Here is an 18,997-nt window from a genome sequence, read left to right as displayed (position 1 = left end):
GTATCAAAGGATACCACTTCAGTATTGATACAAAATCTAACAAAATAATATTTTGTAATAAAGGACAAAAATTCAGACAGGCTTTTATTCTCTTGAATCAAAAAAAATATTTTAACTGTAAAGAAAATCGATACACATCATCAAAATGATATTAGTTGTCTTACTGACCAAATAGATAGACAGATAGACAGATAGATAGATAGATAGATAGATAGATAGATAGATAGATAATACTTTATTTTGATAAAGTGATCTATATCTATACATATTCAAACTTTAGCTTTCTGTGTCAACGTGAACGTCAGAAGAACGCAGTCTGTGTTCCATAAAGAATGGTAATGACCCTCCTGTCAGAACCAGCTGCACTGGAGTGAGACGTCCAAAACGCGAGGGACGGTTCTGCCGCAGGACCCGGGTCTGACTTCTCCTCTGTGAAGGGCAGCAGGTTAGTCACATATTTTTGGCTGTTTGCATCAGATTCAGTGTCAACAAGCAGTGGTATGAAAACAGCCCTTAAAAAAATGTATAGAGTAATAATGGGAGAAAAGATCCATCTCCTGAATAGAGGCAAGAAAAATATCCATCCTTCCAGTGCTTATTCTACCACTGAAGGACACAAGAGTATAAGAGAAAACACGAGATCTTCATATATGAATGCACAAGGTTACGATGGCATAAAGCTGCGGTTCTTTGTGAAGGATGTAGCCCGCACGCCAGCCCTGGATTTCACTGTGTCTCTCCACCACATGCACCAAATACGAATAATTATGTGCACAATGACAATGTATCTGCTCCGGCTTAATGACATTATTAAGGTAATTAGGTAATTGTGTGTACTCATCAGTCCCTCTGGCCTGATGTGTTCACTGATTAGCCACAGCATTACAATCACTGACATATGATGTGAATAACATGAACTTATTTACAAGAGAGACGTATCAAGGGGTGGCTTGTATTATTCAATTATTACCCATAATAACATAATCACCTGACAGATATTGCAGCACGGCGGGTGACAATGTTGCCTCGTAGTAACAAGATGCCTTTAGATTTCGGTGTGTTTACGTGCTTTGCCTTGATACCACAATGCGTGTTTGATGGGAAAAATCAACGACGAGTGCTTGTCTCCCCGTCATCAAACTGGAGGCGTCCCGTATGACACTATTTTACTGGTACAGTTAGGGTTCGGTGAAATTGGGCTGTATGTACGGTTAGGGTTAGTTAGTTCCAAACATTGCTGTGTTTGAGGTCAATCATCATCCCTCAACACATCTCAGCTCTCATATATGAGGAAAAAGTGCCAACCAGCAGGAAATAACTTCATATTCCAATGGAAAAGTACAAAAAACATCGTAAATATAGACGTTTTTGCATGAAACCCGATGTGAAAATACTCAGAGACAGATTAAATAAGCCCTCCCGGGGAGGGGAGAAAGTGCATGAGAGGGATAAATAGACGGATGGGTCAGAAGAGGGAGACGCTTGTTTGTTCAGCGCATCCCGCAGAAGCTGGATCCTATTGATATGTGTGGAATGTAGGGGTCAAGTCAACACCTTCAACACATTGGTATGTGCATAAAGCCAGACAACGGGTCCTGAGGTCCATGAGGACGCTGCTGTGAGAAATACAGACCTTGTTTTCAAGGACAAGCATCACACTCCATGGTTTCTTTCAGAAGTACACGTGTATTGTTTTGCATCACGGTAAATTACATAGTCCATGGTGAGCTCATGGAGGTTTCGTCTTTACAGGACTGCAGCCGACAGTTTAAAGTTATGTTAATTCACATTTTAACATACCTGTGAAATGAAGCTTTTCTCACTGCAGTAACATGAGAACGACCTCAAACAGATTATCAGACCCTCACGGCTGATTCATGTAACGGCACTATGAGAAACTCACACAGCTTGAGTCTATTGCGACCAATAAAAGGTACAGCAGGGGGAGGACATGATGTTGGAAATAAATGTGTCTTTCCCTGAAACGCAGAGCTCGTCTGAGATCTCCCCTCCAGTCTCAGTGTAAGAGGCGGGATGAAGGTGTGGGGCAGCTTTTGTTTCTCGTCTACCGGTTTCCATGGTAACTGTTGACTGCTTGAAGACGGTGTTGGTGGTTGTTGAACGAGACAGACGATGCTAAGAGACGGGGGTCCTGGTGGATGCTGTCACGAAGGGAAGCGTTGACAGAGCTCAGCGGCTTAATAGCTGGATCAAAAAATAGCATGTTGTTCCTGCTTTTATCTGCAGTTGATATTTAAATAGTGAGAATTGGTTAAAACTTGTTTTCTGAGTTTCATACATGAAGAGTGTGTCATCCCAGTCTTCTCTTAGTCCAAATCAAGCCATTTATAGATTTTTACCCTGAACAAACAGGATTACTATATTGAGTTTCTAATCATAGAGAAAACTGCATTATGCTGCATTTACTGATTCAATCTTGAAGTTTATCCAGATAAACGTTCATAAAATTTGTCAGTAATGACCCACTGACCCAGAGAGCTGACGAGAGCGGACGCTCGATGTCGGACATGTGCTGATATCCCGATAATTTCAGAACAAAATGTTGCTGATGCTGCTGCTGATATAATCCCGCTGTGCCTCTGGTGCAGAACACAACAGTGGAAACATTAAATCACCATTAAATTACGGTGCTTTTGTCGACTCGGTGAAGAGACCGCTGCTGTTTAGTTCCAAAATAAGAAAACTAATGTAACTGCCATGGCAACCACATTTATTTTTGTAAACTCGGGATGTTTTAACAATAACTAAGGCACTAAATGCTTTGTAACTGAAAACCATTTCTGGCTGCAGGCGAAACGAAAATGCACTTTACAGCTTTACGAAACTTATAATAAACCCCCGTCTAAAGGAATCAAGGTTTCATATCCAGTGATGTGATGTAATTCTTGGCACTGAGGAAGTTGTTTAATAAGTGACCTGTTAAATCGCACAGCTGTGTAAGTGAGATGACTCACAGGTGTTTTGTGTTGTTCTCTCACAGGTAAACAGGATTCCTCGCTCGTCCCTGACAGCGTGTTGGATCTGCGACTCCCGGCTCTCTGGAAATCAAACACACTTCTTTCGCACATACGAAATCCCAGCTGCTGATGTCAAAGGTGGAGCCTGGAGGATTCTTACTGGTAATTTCAGTGTCTCGTTGCGTGTGTGTGATGAATGAGAATAAAGGCGCCTGTGTGTCCTTTTCAATTATTTATGATACAGCGTCCGCGAGGCGCTCTCTCTCTCTCTCTCTCTCGCTCTCTCGGCTGCTCGCAGGTTTTAATTCAGTGACACTACAGATGTGTTTTTAACAATCTCATCCATCTGCTCTGCCACACAACCGCAGCCAAAGGAATGGGGAGCAGGAAATAGTTGTCTCATTGAATTTACATCAGTGCAGAGCCCCTGCGCGTCTCCTCGGCTCTGCTCCCATCATCCACAGCGGCATGAACAACCAGCCCATACTGTTTGGCTCATAACGAGCTTCTTCTCAAGGGGAGGTTTGTTTTCTATTTGTTGGATTAATGAATGGAAGCGTCGCCGGAGACGGGGGCCTCTGAATAGAACCCTGACAGGCATTCGTCTGCGCCGTGCGTTGTTTAGAAAGAAATCCGACTTCATTTTCATTTGTGTAATGACTTACAGACACAAAACCCGGAGAGCGCCCACTTTATTAGAGACTCTTTTTGTCTCGTATATATCCATTACAGTGGCAGATACAGTGGGTACAGTCATATTGTGATTTACTGTAGATGAGTGGAAGAAGTAGTGCATCGGGTTTTTTGCTAAGATACAAGTGCTAGAAGCAGACTTATGTTTTTATCACCATGGAAACTGGATTTCTCACTGGGGGGGGGGGGGGGGGGGGGGGTCCAGCGCTATGAGGCTCCATCCAGATGTGAGACTCCAGCAAACTATCATGCATCTTTCATGTCGCCGTGTTCCTGCCATGGTTTTGATCTAAGCTGTTAGAGATCAGCCTCCGTCGTCCAACAACGCGGAACCGTCTTTGCTCTGTCACGAAGGCAGTCAGTCAGCGTGCACCCTCCTGAGAGAGTTTTTTTTTCTTCTTTTTTTTTTTTCCCCCTATCTGTCCACGCTGGTCTCTGCCAGCCGGTTGTTCATGATGCCCAGGGCGCCCACCCCTCCCGAGAAGCCGTTCTGACGGGAGCTGGAGCTGGACTGGCGCGGGTGCCCGATGGCCATCTCCGAAAGCTGCTTCTGCATGATGGCCAAGTTCACCTGCAGGAAAGAGAAAATGAAGAAAGTATACTGAGAAGGTCTGAAGTCAGAATAGGCAAACCTGTGCAGATGGGTAAAATGAAGATACTGCAACACCGGGGTGCTCTGCACCGGGCAGATGGCACTCTTCCTTCCTGTTTGCTGTGTCAATTTCAGCAAACGATACGCAACGGAAGCAGACACGATGAAAAGAATCCAGATGTTCTCTTTCAATGCCACCCTCCAAATCTGTGTCTATAAAACAAGCCCCACGGATGTGAAACGTTGGAGAACATGTCAGACGGTATGAGATTCAGTGGGGTGGAGCCTCTTTGGCAGAAAGATGCTGTGTAATTTTAGTTCTGCTCGTCACGTGACCGTTGCACAAACAGAGTCCCCACAGGGCCGAGTCCACCGACTTTGGCGGACATCTGACATTTACGTGTCTACGGGTTGTCCTGATTAATAATGGCTTAATTGTCATGATATTTGCCACATCCTTTTCCAGATCGGTTCATTATTAGCAGCTCTGGCTCCAATTGCCCTCTGATATTTCATTGAGGGTCGTAGGTAGATTTATATGAATGTTAATTTACTTTGAACGTCCTTAGTGCAGCTTTTCGGACAAAACCAACAGACGAGTGTATCTATGCAGCATTTAAAGTCCAAAAAAATGCAACACTCTGCAACTCATGAGCAGACATTTACATTTGAAAAAAAAAACACACTTTTTTTTTTCAATTAAACAAAACAGCTAATCTAGATTCAATAACAACTTTATTCTACCTTCTCATTTGAAAAATGGTGGTGTAAACAGGGCCTAAAAGTAACCAAGTCTTTCATATTGACATTGGGTCAACATTGTATCTTCAGATCATCATGGTTCAAATATGTGTTTAGCTCTTTAAATTGCTCCCATTTGCTCTTCTCCATCGTCTGAATCACTCTTTTTATTACTCATCTTGCCACTTATCTCCCTCTCATTTGAGTCTTTATGAACACAATACAGACAAAGGACCTTTTTTTTTCTTCTTCTTCTTCTTTTAGCTGAACGTCCAGACAGAGAGTTCCAGTATTTAGACTCAAATTGCTCACTTTGTTTTACTTCATTCACGGATAAATTATTATGCGAAAAGCTGAACAAAGCAGTCGGTGGCAGTTCACAGGCTCGGAGCAACGCTGCAGACCCACAGTGAACCCGGCAACCTCGTGATTTACTCTTGAAATTGCTGTCAGTCAACAGCGCCGACAAAAGGCTGCAGGCTTTTTGTTATCAGCAGCCTCTGAGGCTGAATGAAGCTGAATTCTCCTTTTCACTGTGCATCGTGGAGGTTGCGTTATAATGTTGTAAAAACTCTGAGCATGAAATGAAGGCCTTTTAAGTGGTGAAATTCAAGACATCAGTCACAGTCGGTGTATTTCCCTGTGGTAGTTGGTTTAATGACGGCATTAAATTGTGCTTTATCCAAACGTGCAGCAGGCAGCTCAGTGAAGACGCAGCTCAAAGCACGCTGCACCGCACATATGCATAGTGTCGCGCTTAACATAGACAATAAATCGGATGTGTAAAATTAAGGGATCAAGTGGCATAAATCCTTGTTAAAATTTCAAGTGAAAAGATATCATTTCTGAGTCAGCAATGTTTTGAAAATATACGAAAATGGAAGAAATGCTGAAATCAATGCAGTTTTCCTGTCGGACCACTAGTGGGTGCCGTTGTTTGTTTTTGTAATGAAACCACATTAACATAAGAACATTATGAACTTTAATAATAGGGAGAAGTTGAACTGGACTGGACTGGGAGTCACGACACTGGAGGAATACATCGTTGGCATTGTCCATCTACTGAGCATGTGCAGAAGAACTGTTTACTACAGCTGTGGCGTGCATGAGCATTAGCGAAAAGTTGCATCTTACCTAATTCACAAAGAGACAGAGACTTCGGAATGACTCTGGTGTCCCATGGCCCTGAATAAATTATGACAACTGGCACACTGCTGTTGTGGCTGAACATGACTGATGGTTACAGACCAGCAAAGCTACAGGAGCTAATGTGGCTAACAGCTAGTTAGACCTTCTGTACTCATTAAAAGCTAAAAGTACTCTAAAAGTTGTGTTCGGCTCAGACTTCAAGTTTTTAATCGAACTTAAAGTTTGACTCAGCTTCTTGTGACTTCAAGCTAAAATGACAGTAATACCCAGGATTCCAAGCTAATGTTTAGCTATAATGATGTTTTCTAATTGTATTGCAGTTCTTCAGTAAATTAGCTGCTAATTTGCTTCAAGTGATCAGAATCAAGCTGAAGTTGTGGCTGCAGCCTATACTGTACTCTGGTTTCTATTAAAGAGTGAATAGTTGTAGAGATCTTTTAGTTTATTACGGCACTGTAAACATGAGCCTGCTGCGGGAGACGGAGGCAACAAGTCATTGGTATTCACCGCCAGGGAACCTTGAGTCTTGACAGAATGTAAATGTAAAGATATTCCAGTGAACATACTGACATCGAAAAGCAAGTACAGCAAAGAACGAGCCGAGGAATTCAATTCTATCACTTTGCTTCACGAGTTATCTCACTTCAAAGTGTGAGCATGTATCGATCCGCGTCAGAGTCTATACCCTCACCTCCTGTTTATTTATCATTTTAACTTTTATTGAATTCTTTATTTAGAGGTTATTTTCTGCATCAGTCTCCAGGTTAAAGCACATGGTCGTTGTCATTCAGCCGCCACACACAGGGTCCCACAACTCGCCCCAACTGCTGAATGGTAGATATGGAAATGCATAGAAGTCTGACATTAACGAGTGGTTACAAGAGCTGTTGACTGGGGAAATAGTGGTGAAATAATGGCATTGATATTCAGAGGAATTTTACACATAATACGTGTGTGTAGCCTTGGAAACAGCAGCTGCTGTGAAATGTGAATCACTGCCTGAAGACTGAGTAGGTTTTTTTCTTTTTTTATTTCTAAACTTACACCACAGATACTCCAAAGAGTTTAGATGCGCATGATTCAATATTTTGTTACGTATCAGTCTTAAAACGCCCGCTTCGTGATTATACCAGGACTACGAACAAGATTAAAAAGTTAATAACTGCGGAAAGAACCGCTTCTGGGAAACAAGGCTATTGACTAAATGTTGTTTGTGCTCCTCTTGTGAACAAACAAATCTAATTAGGAGGGGAAATCAATGCAGGTCTTCCATATAATAACGTGTGATTACATAAGAGCGCTGCCGAGTGACGCATCCGCTCCAGCTCTGGGGGTCTCACCTTGTTGGCTGCTAGGAAGTCCCTCATGGAGATCATCTCCCCGGACATCCGGCGGCCGGCGTCCGTCTCGCTCTCGTTGATGGCGTCCGTCTCGATGGACGGGTCCCTGCGGGCGCGAAGGTGGCCCGGGGCGACCACGTTGCGCCGGGGGTGCCGGTGCGGGTGGTGGCCCCTCCTGGGGAAGCAGCAGCGGCAGGGCGCCTCCAGCCTCCTCAGCAGCCAGTTGAGCACCTGCTTGATGACGATGGAGATGACGTTGAAGAGGGAGTAGATGCAGCAGACCCCCGTCAGGATGAAGACGAAGTTCCCCAGCCGGTACGCGACCGTGGCGTGGCCTTCGTAGAACGCCCGCTGGCTGCTCACCATGTCCCCAAACCCGATGGTGCTGAAAGCCACGAAGCAGAAGTAGAGCGAGTCCAGGTATCCCCAGCCCTCCGCCGCCGAGTACATCAGCGAGGCGCAGCAGGACACCAAGATGGCCGCCACTCCCAGAATGAGCATGACGCAGTAGACCGAGGGCTTCCAGCCCGCAAGGTCCTCCCCTTTCGCTCCTCCGCCCGCTCTGTTGCCCTCAGACGCCTGCCGTCCGTTTTGCGGGAGCACGGCCTTCTTGTGGCGCCGCTCGTGGCACGATTTGAGGACGAAGGCGATGACGGTGATGACGCGTTCCAGAAAGAGGTTGAAGAAAAGGATGGTGGCCGCACAGCCGAGCAGACCGTAGAACATCAGGAAGACCTTTCCTCCGATGGTAGCGGGCGTAGTCATCCCGAACCCTGGCAGGCACAAAAAGAACACTGTCACGCCTGGAATTTCAGCGTCATCTTTCCTCTTTATCTACTGGAGGAAAAACAGCATAACTTTCACACAAATCCCAGACTTCATTCACATGCGGGAGTTGCATGGTGTCGGGATAGACCGATATAAATTTTTTTAGGGCCGGTGCCAATATCATTTTTTTTTTTTCATCACCCTTAGCTGATTATGGACTGCCGATTTTCTTGAGCCGATATTTGGGGCCGATACTGCTTTTGCTTCCTCAATTTACGTCAAAAAATGACAAAATAACAAATATTACGGGTCTCAAGCTTACAATAAATATTTATTGAACAGTAAAAAATCATGACAGATTTGTTCAACTTTACACAACATACTTTAAAATGAACAAAAAGTGTTTGGTGCTTTTAATAATTCAAATCATGTAGGAGTGGGCAATATGGCAAAAATATATCACAATTTTTTTAAATCACGATCACGATCAAGATTTTGTCACGATTTTTTTTATATTGATTTTTCTAGAGTAATTTGCAAGTTTGATCATTTTTCCCCCAATGTTAAACATATAAAACATATAAAATGTATTTAAAGGTGCATTAAGGAGTTTTTCAACTTTAAAAATACTTATTTTCCACCATAAATATGTTACACATTTTTAACGATGTGTACAATGTGCCCTGACATATTCATTGCAAGTACCGCTAACAGCGCTAAATTGTCACTTGTCTGTATATACATGTATTCGTATGTAGACTTACAAGAGCACGTGCAAATGTTTATATGTGTATATATAGAGATATGTATAAAATGATGCTGTACATAAGTTACAAGGGAGAATCCAGCAACAAGGTGTTACACTAAAGCATCATTCTTTGTAGAATGAGGGGTAAGATTCCCATAAGTTCTTTGAACTTCCAACCTACTCCTTTTGAGTGTCAAATATTACTTTGTATTGTCTTTTTGTACTTTATACATACACACATATATATGTATATATATATATATATATATATATATATATATATATATATATATATATATATATATATACACACACTATATATATATATATACATATATGTATATATATATACATATATGTATGTATGTGTATATATATATATATATATATATATATATATATATATATATATATATATATATATATATATATATATATATATATATGTACTCAAATAAACCACTTGAAAGTTGCAGTGCCGGTCCGGCACCAGAATTTTTTTGGGAGAATTTGAGAGGAATGACGTAATGCACGCTCAGGCTGGCCTGATTTAGTTAGGTTTCGTTTTGTCCGCCATTACTCCGCCAGATGCTTAGTGAGCAACAACTGAGCAGGATCTTCCAGAAAGTAAGAAAAGACTGGCTCCTAGCACTGCCACAGCTCCAGACTCCACCAGGTAAAAGAAACTTAAATTTTACTCGAGCGCAACTAAAAGAGCGAGGAAGGAGTTCCTCTCTTCTGTGCACGCAAGCCACAGGCATGAGTGTTTCACTAAGCTGCATTATGCCCAAGGCCTGCAGGGGCCGCTGTTTCGCATAAAACGTGCAAACTCCTTAATGCACCTTTAAACATGTAAAACCCTAAATGAAAAAAAGAAATTTTAATCCAAGAAAAAAGGTTTTAATGTAAATAGCACACTTTTTTTATAATCAAAATGTGCAATGAACACAAACATAAAAACTAATGTTTTATTTCTGTCGCTAATGGTTTTAATGCTGTACTTAATGGTTATAATGATGTAGTTAATGGTTTTATTGCTGTAGTTAGTGGATGATTGACATGGTGTAATTTGTGGTTTTAATGCTGTAGTTCCTGGTTTTAATGCTGTAATTACAAGTTTTAATGCTGTAGTTAGTGGTTTTAATGCATTGATATATTTATGTATTGTGTGAAATTACATGCATGTTACAGCGTAATATGTGTGTTACAGTGTAATTACATGTTTTTAAAATGTAATTACATGCGTGTTACAGCATAATGATATGCATGTTACAGCGTTAATTAGATGTGTTTTTAAAGTGTAATTACATGCGTGTTACAGCATAATGATATGCATGTTACAGCGTTAATTAGATGCGTTTTTAAAGTGTAATTACATGTGTGTTACAGTGTAAATACATGCATTTTTAAAGCGTATTTACATGCATGTTACAGCATAATGATATGCATGTTACAGCGTAAATTAGATGCGTTTTTAAAGTGTAATTATATGCATGTTACAACATAATAAGATGCGCATTACGGTGTAGTTGCATTCATGCTAGTGTAATCATGTTTTTTGAAACATAATTACATGCGCATTAGAGTGTAATTACATGCGTGTTACAGTGTAATGATATGCATGTTACAGCGTAATATGTGCGTTACAGCGTAATTACATGTGTATTACAGCGTAATGATATTTGTGTTGCAGCGTAATTAGATGCGTTTTTAAAGTATAACTACATGCGCGTTACAGCATAATTAGATGTGTTTTTAAAGTGTAATTACATGCGCGTTACAGCGTAATAATATGCATTTTTAATGCGTAATTATATTCGTGTTACAGCGTAATTACATGCATGTTACAGTGTAATGATATGCGCGTTACAGCGTAATTAGATGCGTTTTTAAAGTGTAATTTACATGCGTGTTACAGCGTAATGATATGCGTGTTACAGTGTTATAACATGCATTTTTAAAGTATAATTACATGCGTGTTAACAGCGTAATTTCATGCATTTTTAAAGTGTAATTACATGCGTGTTACAGTGTAATTACGTGCGTATTACAGCGTAATGACATGCGTGTCACAGCGTAATTAGATGCGCTTTTTAATACGTAATTAAATTTGTGTTACAGCGTAATGATATGCATGTTACAGCGTAATGATATGCGTGTTACAGTGTTATAACATGCATTTTTAAAGTGTAATTACATACGTGTTACAGTGTAATATGTGTGTTACAGTGTAATTACGTGCGTATTACAGCGTAATGACGTGCATTTCACAGCGTAATTATATTCGTGTTACAGCTTAATGATATGCATGTTACAGCGTAATTACATGCATGTTACAGCATAATGATATGCGTGATCCAGCGTAATAACATGCATTTTTAAAGCGTAATTACATGCATGTTACAGCGTAATTATGTGTGTTACAGCGTAATTAGATGCGTTTTTAAAGTGCAATTACATGCGTGTTACAGTATATGTGTGTTACAGCGTAATTATACCTGTATTACAGTGTAATGATGTGTGTCACAGCGTAATTAGATGTGTTATTAAAGTGTAATTGCATGCACAATACAGCGTAATGATGTGCGTTACAGTGTAACTACATACGTTTTAAAGTGTAATTACATTCATGTTACAGTTTAATTACATATGCGTTACAGTGTGTGTGTAATTTTATGCATGTTACAGCATAATTATATGTTTTACAGTGTAATTACATGCATGTTCCTCCCAGCTGCGCAATATTGCTAAGCTCAGACACATGATGTCAAAGAACAAGCTTGAAATTATCATCCATGCATTCATATCCTCACGACTGGACTTCTGCAACAGCCTGGTCACTTGCCTCAACAAAAAAAAGAGCTGGTTCGTCTTCAGTACGTACAAAACTCAGCTGCAAGGCTACTGACCAGCACCAACAGGAGGTCCCACATCACACCTGTTTTAAAATCCCTCCACTGGCTCCCTGTTCTGCTCCGTGTCCAGTTTAAAATCTTGGTACTGACCTTCCGAGCCCGACATGGTCAGGCTCCCATGTACATCAGAGACCTAATCAAGCCGTACAACTCGGCCCAAAGCCTGAGGTCCGCTGGACAGAACCTGCTGAGAATTCCCTGGACTCACTTTAAAACCTGGGGTGGCCACTCGTTCACGCCCACTGCGCCTCGCCTCTGGAACCAGCTTCCTCTTGACCTGCGCTCCCTGGACTCAGTGGATGCCTTCAAAAAACATTTCACTCAGCTCACATCCTCGACTCAGCTCAGACAGATCGAGTCTGGATCAGGTTCATACAAAGGAACAAGAAGATTTACTCAAAACTGTTGCATGGGAACAGGTCTGAACCATGGCTTTGAGAAACCCCGTCTTCAGTGTTTTGGATTTATTCTGTTTACTTTCAAAATTCTGAATAGTGAGGCTCCATCATAAAGAGCTGTGATGTCCAAGCAGGACCTTTCGGTTCTCAAGCGGCTGCTTACAGGAGATGGTTCCCCAAAGGTAGAATGAGACACTTTGTTTTGAAGCTCCTCTCTTATGAACTTGAACGTTTTCAGTAACAGGTGTTGGCAGAAAGTACTTTTGAGATCTGACTTGAAACTTTAACATTTGATGAAGCTGCTGCAGGTTTACGCTGCTGGCAGACGATCCTCTCCTCACTTTCCATACATTCCGATGCCAGCGTTTGTTCTCACTGTAAGAACAAGTTCCTAATCTTTGTCTGACTTGTGCAGATTAGCCTCACATTGTATCTGCCACATTTTTTTTTTAAATTTAATTTGAACACTATTTGCCTTAATACAGTCTTTAATCAGTGACGTGGAGTGACTGGTGTTCAATAAACAGCTGAGTTGGACTGAAGCCAGAACAATGACTGCTGCTGTGCACAGACTCCCGCCCACCTCACCTTCCTCCTGACAGTCAGACACGTCTCGGTGGCCTCCTCCCTCACTTCGTGAGGACACACCAATTTAATTGAACTGCAGGGAATGTTCTGTGATCTCAGTAATGTTACAGCGTCCATCCCCTGACTTCCACTTTTCAATACAACCTTTTCACGAAGTTGCTGGAAGTGTTCTTTTTCGTCGAGGAGAAGATGGAAATACTGATTAACCAGTGGCTGATCTCTCCACACTCAGTTGTATAATACTGATTCACCTTTGAATCAGGCCAGGTCCAGTACCTCTAGCGATCACTGATCTTTCTTTGTTAGATGTTCTTTGAAGAATTCAATTTTTCAATATCCTTTTTAACCCTTTATGGGGCTCGATACCATATTGGACGTCTTCTTCATTTCCTCATATTTCACCCATCCATCCAAAATAGCGTCACAGTAACCTTTATAATTTGAATTTCAAAGTGTTTCTTTGCTGTGACAAAAAAGGTTTGATGTTTTTGCGAAAGATTTCACAAATATTACTACGATCTCAACATAAAGGCAATTTTACTGATACAGTCTGGTAAATGAAAATGCAAAATACAGTGGAATGTCCAAAAATCTTCTCCTACCTGCTGTATTTTGCAGCCTTTTGCATGCATGTACCCTGACAGCATGGCTTTGAGGGTGAGGAAGCATGATATCTCAGCTCGGGCCTCAATGTTGTGCCATACTTCTAAGAAACATGTTAAAAAGTTGATGTTTTCATACTTTTTAAAAAAAAAATTAGCTTGGTGATTTGGCAGCCTGGAGTTGAAATTTGAGAGTTGACATTGTCTTTTTCAGAACTGTTTCAACAAGTTCCCCACAAAGGCCTCAGAGCGAGCTGTGTTTATTACAGTTCTATTTGCAGAAGCAGCGATAAGAGAAAACTTCCAGAGGTGTGAGTACTTTATAAAGGCTGGGTTGCCATTGGTGACTCGCTCTCCCTCCTCATTTCTCACTCTCTCCTTCCGTCTGTCACTCACATCCAGCCGGAGAGCTGAGGTGCGTCGCGGCAATCATCCCCTCGCCGTGTGAGTTCACGTCGCATTTCACTGTATTTCCCCGACAACCGAGAGCCCACTGGAGCCGCTGCCTCACGTCTCAACTTTATCATATTGAGCCGGTTTCACCCCGAGATAAGCCGCGATGCCGCCTCTCTGCGTGAGACCTCTTTTGTCTCTCATGAAACGGGAGATGAACAAAATGGGAGTCGAAGTGAGAGATCTCTCGTTCAATTGCACCGATCTCGCCGAAGCCTCCTTTTCATCCCTCATTTAACACTGAAAGCTCAATGAAGTGACGTCTCTGCCCGCTCGCCGTTTTCCAATTCCAGGCATGACTGATCCTGTGAACCTTCACTGTACATTCCGATTCCGCGCCATGTTTCGTGTAACGTAAAAGAAAATATCCACATATGCATCTGCGGTTACTGTCTTGTGTCATGGAAATCACACTCCACAGCGTGTCTGATTGCCCCTGAGACGGAGGAAGGTTTCTTGGGGAGGGCCTGATTGCTGCGGCGCTCATTCTGATTCTCGGGGAGCTAATTGAGTTCGAGCTGTCTTCTGAGCGCAGAGACGGAGCTAAATGGGCTGAATCATGGACAGGAGCTCTCTTTTTCTGTCTAAACCAGTTGAATTTGATATCATTTATTAAAACATACTGTCAGAAACAGACGCTTCCAGACTGGTCGCGCTGATGTCGATTTTTTTTTTGAGTCAAAGTAAGTGTTGCAGCAAGACCTTCAGCTTTAGAATAAGTTATTTTAATATAATATGTTAAAATTGATCATTTTTGCATTTAATTTATCGCGATTCGTATTTTAAGGAACTTGGAAATCTTGCTTCATGTAATAATTTGGGCCTTTTTTTAAATGTACCATAATATTATAATTTTCCAGCAGTATAATAAAACATTTGAGTCATTATCATATTAATATTTTATCATCATGTAATAAGTTATTACATTTGAAGTATCATGAGAAAAAAAAAACTTAGAAAATATAATAAGTGCAATCAAATGGGCTGCATTTCTTGGAAATAAATGTCATTTTTTGCCAGTTTTGTGCAGTTCTGCTTATTAAAATAGTTGTAGTGGATGATTCATTCAGTGAGGAAGCATTACTGTGCAACTTTCACAATCATGGTTGTAAGAAATGTTCTATTTTGTTACATTATTGTCAAATAATCACACTCTCAGCTTTATTTCATTCAGAATGATCAAACTGATTGTTGTTGGCTGGTGTTCTAGGAAAAGACCACCAAACCTGTTCTGCAGACCAGTCTGAAGACCGATACTGTTCTTGGCTACTATTTTGTTACAGGTCAGTACACAACGTTGTTTGTGAATACCAAGAATTTAAAAGCTGATGGCAAATCTGAGTTTCTGCGGCTGAGTGAAAATCCATCTGACTCTTTGTTAAAGGTGAAATGAACTTCCTGATTTGGGTCTGAAGCTTCGCTCTGGTGTTATTTTTTCATAAATGCATCCATGTTGGACACCGCTCGGTCCAACTGAAGGTCACAGAGACTGAACTCGGTGGCGGCTGAGGCTGTCAAGCCCCAAACAAACAAACAAAAAGAAAAACCCATCAGCATGTGACCCTTCTAGATACCTGACAACATAAAATCCGTCTGCCAGCGCCTGGAAAACCTCGTTAGCTCAGTGGAAAAAGTGCATTGATGTGTTTTGGTAACGCTGATGATTATTTTTCACTCGTTTCTTTGTCCTGAGGAGATTCACAAGACGTGTTGCGGAGAAAGCAACACTTCCAGTCACCCAGTGAGCAGTTTTATTTTTGATCACACATCAGTCGAAACAGACGTCACGTCCCGACACGGACAGCGGGTCTGCCGAACGCTTTATTCCTGCCACCTCGGATACTCAAACACTCTCTGAAGACACAGTACTGATGTCTGTGGGGAAGCAGCTCTTGGATGAGGTTGTGGAGTCTACAAACTTATTTTATCTCAATGAATGAATGAATTACATTTAAAGCTAGTATTTTTTGCTACTTTATTGACGAAATACTTAAGAATGAGGCGTGTTTCATCCTATAGATCTGGGAAGTCTGAGAAGTTTCTGGCTGTATGTTTTTTCTTTTTTTTTCTCTCAGCAGAGAAACGTGACTCTCTCGGTGTGACTCAGTGTATTATTACTGTAAAAGCTTCAAGCCTTGTTGAAGGTTCCCATTATAGGTGCTCATCTAAAGCGGGAAACGTATTCATTTAAATGCACCGTATTGCCAAAAGTATTCGCTTGGCTGCCTTGAAGCTCATATAAATGTGAGTGACATCCCGCTCTGAACCCGTTATGACGAGGGTCCATCCTGTAGCAGCTTCTTTGTGCGCTGGTGCAGTCAAGGTGGAACAGGAAGTGTTGAAACTGTTCCCACAAAGTGTGGAACGCGAAATAGTCCAAAAAAATGTCTCGTTACGCTGAAGCTTTCTTACACTGGAACCGAGGAGCCGAGTCCAATGAAGAATTCAACACAAATCAGTGTCGAACACGATAAAATTTATAACCCCGATTTGTAATTCGCATCCTTCTAAATGCGCCTTGCTGTAAGACAAATACCTGCAACACAAACACAAATGGAGAATTCCAAACTACATCTAATGAACTGCAAAAGCGGCTGGTGAAAAACATTTGGGGTCAGAAACTATTATCATTATTAGTGCTGCAAAACTTGACTGAGAAAAACAAGTTAATGAATCGGCATCATGTTTTCTTTTCCCTTTATACTCATCCACCCATACTACAGTGTGGATCAATATTACTGCCAACTAGAAGATTTTAATGAGAATTGATCATGTTTATTAGGTGAAATGCACGGTATGATCCAAATGCAGTGTATATTTGTAACATAAATATATGTATTTTTCTATTGAACAGTTCTTTCGTGTCGATATTTCTTGTTTTTTTTTTCTTTCACCTGCAGCTCAGAGCTGCTCTCCTGCGACTTGCAAATTTCCCCTTTGTGGGATTAACAATTCATTCTTTACATTCCTCATTAGAGAACCTCGGGAACTGCAGGCCGCTTTGTAATTTTTTTCTCTGACTTATAATTAATCACTTTGCCTTATTTCAGCTATGACTCGTATGGATGAGTTCGATTTTGATCTATGAAATGATCCATCTGTGTTCACAACCAGAATATTGACAATTCTCCAATAAAAGTGCTTTAGTTTAACTCTTAAAATAATGTAATGAAGCAGTACATTCTAAACAACGTCAAACCGCCGAATTCAACACTGATGTGAACAAACTGTGATCTTAAACCTTTAATTTGCATAACTGGAGCCGTGCATGCCCAGTGGCTCACAGCAGCAAGCCTTTGAAACCAGCTTGTCTCCTGATTATGCAGTTTCCCTCTGCAACAGTGCTTTCCGGCATCCTCACATGCATTTGTCGCAGTTTGAATGCACATTGTGTTCTTAAATAGGCTGCAAAGTTATTCTGAGAGCTTTTCATTTTCTCCATACGTTCTCCACAAAGCCGGTGAACAAAGATGGAAACACCGGTTGAGGAGAATAGATAGAAGAATAACAGCCACAGCGATCAAGGCATCCTCCGTGTGCAGTGTCTGGGTGATCAGGTTCTGTGTGTTCGACCCTCAGGCCGCATTCGGTCAGCTGATGGATGAACACATCCACGACGCTGATGCTTCTTCTCTCTGTTAAGGCGATTTGAATGAAGGGTGTGGGAGTGAAATGTGGAGGTTTTGCTCCTGCCATCATGACATCCAGCGTGTGATTGCCTGCCTTTCTCGGTCACGAGCAGAGAAACTTCAAATTCCAAACAAAGTGTACATGTACATCACCATCCCTGTTATTTCGGCTGTGACAGTCGGTCTGTCAGAAGCATCTCTGACATCCAATCAAGGAGTTGATGAACCATCATGTAAGGAGAGGGACTGTAAGAGTGTGTGAGCAAATCAAAGAGGAGGCTCTGACAGCAGGAGATCAATAGCGTGACTCCTGAGTGAGTGTGTGATTGTGTTCCTCTGAACCTGACAAAGACAAGACGCTCCTCCACAGCGGGTGATTTTTGGATTTTGAAATGAATCATCTTCCTAAAGTTTCAAGAAATTAGCATGAATTTGGGACTCATGAACAGTCTTGTTGTGTAAAAGTTGTGTTTGTGGCAGAGTGACTGACATTTTGAGGACAGTAAGTTTCCACTAAACCAGTGTGATGCTGTTTTATAAAATCTCATTTAGCCAGAAATGTCCCCCCCCCCCTCCTTGTCTCTCTGTATCTTACCGATGGTTGACACCACGGTTCCCACGAAGTAAAACGCGCCCGTGAAGTCCCATCGCGGTCGCATGGTGTCCACGCGGATCCCCGCCACGTTCGCCTCCTCGTAGTGCCTCAGGAAGTTGTTGAGCTCCTTCTCGCTCAGGTTGTACTTCTGGCTGAAATGCTCGAGCCTCTGCGCCCAGCGCGCCTTCGCCTCGCGCTCTTTGGGCTGCTCCAGCGCGGAGAAGACGGCGGCGCCGCACAGCAGGTACACCACGATGAACAGGGCCAGCAGCAGGAAGCGCGCGTTATCCTCGTTGATGGGACCGGAGCCGCAGCAGCAGCCGCTCCTGCATGCCATTATGTTGCCGTTGTCTCTGCGAGGCGGCAGGAGGAAGGGACCTGTGGCATGGTGGTCGCGAATACAACGCACGGTCCTCTGCAGAAACGTGACAGTACTTTTTTTTATATTTTTTTAAGAGAGAAGTTTTCTGCGATCAATCTTACATTTGGTTGGGATCAAATCGTCCTGTTTGGTAGATGTTGTGGCATTTTTCCTCATGCGCCTTTATCCAAGTCCCGGCCGCTCAGCCAAGCGCGTTCTCTGTCCCCTTTCCCGTCCATGTCCACTGACTCCTCTCCAAAGATGCTCTGAGGAGGAGAGACGCGCGCAGCAACCTGTGGATGGCAACGGAGTCGTCTCTGCTGCTGCTGCTGCTGCTGCTGCTGCGCGCAGCCTCTCCAAAAAGATCTCCACCCCGGAGCGCACGTTTTACGCACAGCAGACTGACCTCCTGTGCGTAAGACTGAGCGCGCGCCCTGTCCATTCAGC

General features: G+C 42.2%; 1 protein-coding gene across 1 annotated transcript; it reads right to left on the bottom strand.

Annotated features, from left to right (window-relative positions):
• Positions 1–4,086: 4,086 nt before the first annotated feature.
• On the bottom strand, positions 4,087–18,587 carry kcnk13b (potassium channel, subfamily K, member 13b). Its single transcript, XM_030110329.1, has 3 exons — positions 18,190–18,587; positions 7,494–8,266; positions 4,087–4,242 (listed from the first exon to the last, which is right to left on the bottom strand). Exons 1-3 carry the CDS (start codon positions 18,524–18,526, stop codon positions 4,087–4,089), a joined length of 1,266 nt encoding a protein of 421 aa, XP_029966189.1. The 5' UTR covers positions 18,527–18,587.
• Positions 18,588–18,997: the final 410 nt, after the last annotated feature.

The sequence above is a fragment of the Salarias fasciatus genome, chromosome 15 (assembly GCF_902148845.1).
Source record: "Salarias fasciatus chromosome 15, fSalaFa1.1, whole genome shotgun sequence".
Taxonomy (NCBI): domain Eukaryota; kingdom Metazoa; phylum Chordata; class Actinopteri; order Blenniiformes; family Blenniidae; genus Salarias; species Salarias fasciatus.
This window is presented reverse-complemented; position numbering and strand designations above follow the sequence as displayed.